General features: G+C 37.3%; 1 protein-coding gene across 1 annotated transcript; it reads left to right on the top strand.

Moving 5' to 3' along the window:
• The first annotated feature begins 233 nt into the window (after positions 1–233).
• cyb561 (cytochrome b561) lies at positions 234–7,249 on the top strand. The gene is made up of 6 exons (XM_016268975.1): positions 234–465; positions 1,266–1,472; positions 2,291–2,393; positions 4,630–4,733; positions 6,176–6,333; positions 6,912–7,249. Exons 2-6 carry the CDS (start codon positions 1,269–1,271, stop codon positions 7,102–7,104), a joined length of 762 nt encoding a protein of 253 aa, XP_016124461.1. The 5' UTR covers positions 234–465; positions 1,266–1,268; the 3' UTR covers positions 7,105–7,249.
• The last annotated feature ends 1,260 nt before the right edge of the window (positions 7,250–8,509 follow it).

Here is an 8,509-nt window from a genome sequence, read left to right as displayed (position 1 = left end):
CCCATGCAGCATTCTTTCGAGGATTTTTTGGAAGTACTAAAAATGTCTCTCTAGCAGCCTATGATTTATTTTAGACAATATACAATCTTCAGCAATCGCTCAAAGGCAACCGAAGTGCGTTTCAGACCTCATCCTCTGCATAGTAACCCCTCCCCTTTCACGAGGAGCAGCCAATAGTGACAGCGCGGGGGCGTGGTCAGAATCTGCCCGTCAACTTCCAAGTGCGTCAAGCCGTGCGTGCGGTGCGCTACAATACAAGTTGATATGTGAAATATCAGGCAGGCTCGCGAGTCGCGCGTCTACATCAGCAGAGGCTTCGCGTAAACGGTATAGAGAGAATATCAGATGCAATTTAATAGTAGGTCACAAAACCCCTTCAAGCAATAAGGATCTTGTGATTCTTGTCCGAAATACACAATCATAAAAACACGCCCTTTTCTCTGGCTGTCTGGAGACGTGGCGCAGGTGAGTGACCCTTTTTCCATAGTATTGACAGCGCGTGACGCTGCTGCACCATAATTTAGTGGCAAATACAATTTGAAATGGCATCATCTCTTGATTATGTTTTGCATGACGTCTAGAGGAGTTTTCCCACTGTTATCCAAGTTTTCATCTTATAGCTTGTTATTATTATCACGAGGTTGGTGGCTCCAGCCCTCTAAATATGATGTGTCTGTGCCAGCTAAGAGGGAGTTTAAGCTTGTTAATCATCATGCAGTCATGTAACCGATTGTTTTTACAGTGGGTGATGTTGTGCTTTCTTAAGGCTGGCAAAGACCACATGATACTTCTTTATCTGCATAATGTGTTTACTAAAGGCATCACGTGATATGTGGTATTCAAACCACAACGTGAAGACTTACTGCAAATTCGACCCATTGTACATTCATGCAGCTTCTTCACTGCCAATATTAAAATCCCGTTCTATGTTAAATAATATTGCAAATATAGAATGTAAACAGTGTGTATTGTTCATTCTTTAATGTCTGTATAGCATCTCCACTTTTTATTTATTTTTAATAAAACAAGTAGTTTCGCGCACCTGCCTGTTTTTAGTTTATAACTATTTTGTACTTGTGTGTCTCACTGAACATATGGTCTATGTCAAGAACATATCCGTGTCAAAATGATCTATTTTAAGTGAAAAAAGCAAATCTACTATCACTATTTTATAATAAATCTGTCATTCGCATAAGAGGTGGCGTCTTGTACATCCCTTAAAGGTTTTCCAGTTTTCTCTTTCTTTACTTCACCCCGTCTCGCAGGTAATGGAGGGTATGCCGTTGAGCATGGGCGGCTTGCGGACGCTGCCGTGGTACGTGGCGGGCTCTCAGGTGCTGGGGGTGGCATGTGTGGTGATCACAGGCGTGTGGATGGGGCATTACCGTGGAGGCTACGCCTGGGACGGCTCAGCACAAGAGTTTAACGTCCACCCACTCTGTATGGTCCTCGGCCTGGTCTTCCTCTATGGAACTCAGCATCCAACTCACACACTGGCGAGTAAAATCTGAGAATTAATTTAACTTAGGGGTATCCCTGAGGGGGAAAAATCCCTGAGGTAAGGGATTTCTTTAGGAGTGTTGCAACAAACGTCTTAACTGTCGCCCTTAACCTAAGTGTTTATACTAAGCGTTTCACGGTAGTTTCTGACAACATACGGCAATTGGCTCCGCGCTTACTATAGTTACTACATCTCACAATAAATAGATATGTATACTATACATATCTAGGACAATAAACAGAACATAATGAAATACAAACCTAACCAACTAAAACACAGACAAACATTAAATAAACATGAGCACTGCCCTTTTCTGTGCTGCTTTGTGTACAGTCGTTACAGAGGAAACCGCTTTGTTTCTGCAGTGAAAGTGCCTCCTGCTGACCAATGACGGAAAATTTCCCAAATGTGAAAATGAACCCATGTTTTAACGCTGCAAACAAGCAGAGTTGTAAATGTTGTCATGGCAATTCAATCAGGACATTATACCTGAAAGGTCATTGGCCTAATAGAGGTTTAGCTATCCCAAAAAGCACCAGTAAAAGTAGCCCAGAGGGGATCTGACTGCTTGTAGAAAGGCCAAAAAGACACATGGTAATACATCCTTAGCCTGTTGTTCGTCGGGTTTCTGCATCTGTAGAATTTCAAACCTGACACGGGCTGTTTTTGGTCCTGTACCTTTAAGACTTTTATATGTGTTCTGTTACTTTATACTTGTAATGCTTTCATGATTGGCTAATCTTTTTACATGTGAAAATATGACTTGTTATTTCTTGTTCTTTCTCTACCGCAGCTGTTCTGGTTTATCGTGTCTTTAGAAACGAGACTAAGCGTTCAGTGAAAATTCTCCACGCTCTGCTGCATATGATGGCCCTTATCATCAGTATTGTGGGTAAGTTCAGCATGTGTTTGCTAACAGGTTAGAAGAAAAACACTGCTCGGCAGTAAATGACGTTTGGCTGCACTGTTGTTTTGTTGGGTATTTGTTCAGCGACAGATTTTAGCTGTAATTCACAACTGCTGCGGTCACAATTTCCCATGTCTAATGTGCCATTTGAACCGTTAAATAAGGGGAAAACTAAAATTTCCCTCACATAAACACGTTCACAAGGCACAGGATAACTAGATTTGCATTTTCAGAAGTCAACACCAATACAGCAGTTTGGGGTCAGCAAGATTTTTATTTTTTTTTTTAAGTAAAATAAATACTATTTTTCTATTCATTAAAGAACCTTATTATGCCACACAACTGTTTTCAACATTGATAATAATAAGAAATGTATATTGAGCAGCAAATCAGCATATTAGACTGATTTCTGAAGGATCATGTGACACTGAAGACTGGAGTCATGATGCTGAAAATTCAGCTTTACCGTCATAGGAATAAATTACATTTTAAAATATATTAACATCTAAAACAGCTATTTTAAATTATAATCATAAGTACTTTTAAATAGGCTACTCTTTTACTCTTACTCAAGTAGTTTTTTGGACAAGCACTTTTACTCTACTCACACTACATTTTTTAGAAGGTAATGGTACTTTTACTTGAGTATATTTTTTCAGTACTCTTTCCACCACTGGCCATTCCAGGTTATTCTAAAGATAAAAACAAGTGTGACTTGTAATGTTTCATAAAAAAAATAGCTGGAATATAGAGACTCAATGTAATGGTCTAATAAGACATCTGTGTGTCTTCTGTCCCTCAGCCTTTAGGGTGTGTGTATGCGACTCTTTGCTTTTAAAACACACACAATACTGAACAGAAAGGGCCAGCTAATGCTATTAGAGCTCATATCGGATTTGCTTCCTGATTTTTGTGTATAAATGAATCAATATTGGCTAGGATACTTCATGGTTGGTTTTCAAACAGAGCTCAAGCCCTGCTGAGAGTCGGTATTGCGTGCTTTTCTCTATTAATCAGTAACTGCTATAGTTAAGGTTTCAGGAAAGAAAATGGTAAGAGAGCTATTATTCAAGCATAATCACATTCATGGTTCTTCCATCTGAACACTTAAAACACTCAACAGAGACAGACACTAATTGAGCTAATATCTTTAGCAGTGGTCATCTGATTCAAAGCCCTTATCATGGCAATTCAATCAGGACATTATACCTGAAAGGTCATTGGCCTAATAGAGGTTTAGCTATCCCAAAAAGCACCAGTAAAAGTAGCCCAGAGGGGATCTGACTGCTTGTAGAAAGGCCAAAAAGACACATGGTAATACATCCTTAGCCTGTTGTTCGTCGGGTTTCTGCATCTGTAGAATTTCAAACCTGACACGGGCTGTTTTTGGTCCTGTACCTTTAAGACTTTTATATGTGTTCTGTTACTTTATACTTGTAATGCTTTCATGATTGGCTAATCTTTTTACATGTGAAAATATGACTTGTTATTTCTTGTTCTTTCTCTACCGCAGCTGTTCTGGTTTATCGTGTCTTTAGAAACGAGACTAAGCGTTCAGTGAAAATTCTCCACGCTCTGCTGCATATGATGGCCCTTATCATCAGTATTGTGGGTAAGTTCAGCATGTGTTTGCTAACAGGTTAGAAGAAAAACACTGCTCGGCAGTAAATGACGTTTGGCTGCACTGTTGTTTTGTTGGGTATTTGTTCAGCGACACAGATTTTAGCTGTAATTCACAACTGCTGCGGTCACAATTTCCCATGTCTAATGTGCCATTTGAACCGTTAAATAAGGGGAAAACTAAAATTTCCCTCACATAAACACGTTCACAAGGCACAGGATAACTATATTTGCATTTTCAGAAGTCAACACCAATACAGCAGTTTGGGGTCAGCAAGATTTTTTTTTTTTTTTTTAAGTAAAATAAATACTATTTTTCTATTTATTAAAGAACCTTATTATGCCACACAACTGTTTTCAACATTGATAATAATAAGAAATGTATATTGAGCAGCAAATCAGCATATTAGACTGATTTCTGAAGGATCATGTGACACTGAAGACTGGAGTCATGATGCTGAAAATTCAGCTTTACCGTCATAGGAATAAATTACATTTTAAAATATATTAACGTCTAAAACAGCTATTTTAAATTATAATCATATATTTAAATAGATATCTATTTATACTGTATAATATCTCTTTCTTTCTCTCTTCTTAGGTCTGGTGGCCGTATTTGACTTCCATTCGTCAGCTAAGATCTCTCATATGTATTCTCTGCACAGCTGGTGTGGCATGCTCACTTTTGTGCTGTTTTTCATACAGGTAATATGCAGTAATTTCATTTTGACCAGCATTGGCATTAAACATTTTCCTTCTTCCTTATTTGAACAACTGAGTGTATGTGGTTTGGAAACTCTGCATTAGCAGACCCCCTTGTGTTCACATCCATTACACTGCTAACATCACTTAACATCAGCACATTGCCATTAGTGTTTGCATTCGTTTTTATTGTATGGATATATTTATACAGAATGGAAAACCAGCCTTGAAACCTACTAGTCCACTTCATACTCTACATACAGCTAAAAAAAATAGGATTATTTTATTTAAATATGAAAATTGTTATAATAATTTTAAAAAATACTAAAAAGTTTTTTCTTTATATATATAGTTTTCTTTAACATTATTGTTTTTTTTAAAGGTGACATATCATGAAAATCTAACTTTTCGTGGTTTTTAAATGCTATAATAAGGTGCCCGGTGCATCTACCAACCAAGGACACGTGAAAAAGATTCACCCAGTAACTTTGTTTTTGTAAGCCTTTTTCTGCAAGTGTCTGAGAAAACTAGCGCGTCTTGATTCCGCTCCCTTGGTGATGTTGCAAAGGGATCTCATTATAATATAACCGCCCCTTAATCTGTAAGTTTCCACCCATGGCACCGTCATTTGATTTCGTAAGCGACAACGTTACAGTTCTAACGCCATGGCGAAAGTTTGAGCAAAACATGCTAACTGATCTGTCTTTGGCTGCACAGAACACTGTTTAGAGTCCCAGCCTCAGAGGAGACGAGAGAGCAGAGGATTTATTGATTTATTTACTGTATATTACTGCTGCCACACAGATCTAAAATAAACATGCAATTTATTTCCCAGCTGTTTATCTTCACAGACATAACCTACTGCTTTTGTTACTCATGTGTGTTTTTAACGTAAACGTGTGTGTGAATGAGAACTTCGTTTAGTATTCGCATGCTGTGACAGCCGCTTTCTGTCCGTGTGCGCTCAGAAAACTGTATATCAGAAGTTTAAACTCATATGGTTTAAAACGCATGATTTCAGCGCGATAAACATGATAATCAGAACCAAAACGGATGTTTTTATCAGATACGAGCTGAATGGCACAGCTCTATTCTGGAAAAGGGGGCGGGGAGCCAGCAGCTCATTTGCATTTAAAGAGACAGGCCTGAAAAACAGCGTGCTTCTGCTTCCACTCAAAATAGGCATTTTCAAAATGTTATAATAAATGATCTGTGGAATATTTTGAACGGAAACTTCACAGACACATTCTGTGGACACCAGAGACTTATATTACATATGGTAAAAAGGGGCATAATATGTCTGCTTAAAATAGATTATTACTCGTTTATATACTTTTTTTTCATAATTTGAGAAGACCTGATCTTAAAACATTTTGAAGAGGCCAGCAGAATACATCACGTCAAGTGGTCTTTGGAGTGACTGCTTCTCCTCTCATTTCCTCCAGTGGTTACTGGGACTGGGATTTTTCCTTTTCCCATGGGCCTCTGCTCAGTTGAGGAGCTGGTATCTCCCGCTGCACGCCTTCTTTGGCCTGTTGCTGCTGACCATGTCTGTGGGATCCTGTCTGCTGGGAATCACAGAGAAACTGCTCTTCAGTATCATGTGAGTGTCAGTGCATGCATCTGAAATATATGAAAAATAACAACTGATGTCACTAAGCTGAGGTAAACATTTTGAACAGGGGAAAGGAATGTCACAGTGGAAAGAGACTTTCAATGAATAGCAATGATATTTGGCATCAAATGCTGTTTTATTATTATTATTAGTAGTAAATACTTTATTAATCCTTCACAGGAAATTATATTGTTACAGCAGCAACCACAATTCAATCCTTGCACACAGACATATCTACCGAACTAATCACCTAAAAGGGAATCTTACACACAAATTCAAGATAATATTCCTTATATGCTCATTTACTGCAGAAATCATGAATACTTAAAGGATTTAATGTAATGCACTTATGATTATTAACATTATTAATCCATAAATAAACACTCTTCTCGCATCTGGAAAAAAATAATAATTCCCCCAGACTGACATAACTAGCAAATCTTTATTAAATGAGTGTTTTGGTCGAAGTGGATCTGAAGCTTGTGTTATTTAAGATGTGCAAGCTACTACAGTGTTTTTCTGTTCATCTAACAATGACAATTTTATGGTACAATTCTTGTTCTTAGGGAAACTTACTCCAGGTTTACTGGTGAGGGGGTCCTGGCGAACACTTTAGGCTTGTTGCTGGTGTGCTTTGGGGTCTTGGTGGGTTACGTGGTGACAAGAGAAGATTTTAGGCGACCACCGAATCCCGAGGAGGAGGCTCTATCCGTGCACTTTAAGACCCTGTCGGAAGGAGAAATCCCCAGTTCTCCTTAATGTCTTAATACTCTCCAAAATCTGCCTTCCTACTCGTGTCCTAGCAAACCTGTCAGCCAGTTCCTCCCTTTGCAGTCTCCCCCATCCTTAACATTTAAGTTACTCAGCAAGAGACACCAAGAAGTTGTGACAGAATTAAATTGTAGGCTACTGAATTTTTTTTTATTGTTATTATTGGAGTAATTAAATGTTCCCCAGTTCTCCTTAATGTCTTAATACTCTCCAAAATCTGCCTTCCTACTGGTGTCCTAGCAAACCTGTCAGCCAGTTCCTCCCTTTGCAGTCTCCCCCATCCTTAACATTTAAGTTACTCAGCAAGAGACACCAAGAAGTTGTGACAGAATTAAATTGTAGGCTACTGAATTTTTTTTTATTGTTATTATTGGAGTAATTAAATGTTATATATATATATTTTTTAATTCATTGTTTTGAGGGTTAGGATTTATTTTTAAAGTAATTTCTAATTGTGCCAAACCAAATTAACATGAAAAAAATAGAGTTGTATATACTGTGTCTGTAAATGTATTAGATTCAGGATGTACTTTCTTGTGCCTTAACATTTATTTGGACCAGACTGTACTGCAAAACTGAAATACTCTATAATGATAATTATTATTATTGTTTAGAATCAGAGGGCACAGCACTACATCAGCAAATGTTTATTATCAGTATATGTTTGTAACTTTCCCTTACAGGATTTTCAGCATTTATTTTATGTTACAGACTAAACTTATCATTATATGCAGAAACCTGCTTTATGCCGTATTTATGTGAGACCCTGGACCACAAAACCAGTCATAAGTGTCAAATTTAGAGTTATACATAATCTGAAAGCTGAATAAATAAGCTCTCTATTGATGTATGGTTTGTTAGGATAGGACAATATTTGAAAATCTGGAATCTGAGGGTGCAAAAAAATCTAAATATTGAGAAAATCGCCTTTAAAGTTGTCCAAATTAAGTTCTTAGCAATGCATATTACTAATTTTAAAAAACCCTAAAAAATTAAGTTTTGATATATTTACAGTAGGAAAGTTACTAAATATTTTCATGGAACATGATCTTTACTTAATATCCGAATGATTTTTGGCATAAAAGAAAAATCAATAAATGTTGACCCATACAATGTATTTTTGGCTACTGCTACAAATATACCCCAGCGACTTAAAACTGGTTTTGTGGTCCAGGGTCACATATGCAAATATATTACAGCTCTACCTGCAAAAAAGACTGAAAAATACTTGAAAAATGTTGGATTGCGAATAGCGAAATCTCTAATATCCATGATCTGAAAAGAAAAAAAATCTCATTTATATTATTTAAATGAAAAAAAGTCTAATTTGTTATCCAAACAGAGCAGTTTAATAATGAAAGTCTTGTACGTAGTGTGGTGCTTGTCTTGCTGT

This window comes from Sinocyclocheilus grahami, unplaced genomic scaffold (genome assembly GCF_001515645.1).
Source record: "Sinocyclocheilus grahami isolate Dianchi unplaced genomic scaffold, SAMN03320097.WGS_v1.1 scaffold48.1, whole genome shotgun sequence".
NCBI lineage: Eukaryota > Metazoa > Chordata > Actinopteri > Cypriniformes > Cyprinidae > Sinocyclocheilus > Sinocyclocheilus grahami.
This window is presented reverse-complemented; position numbering and strand designations above follow the sequence as displayed.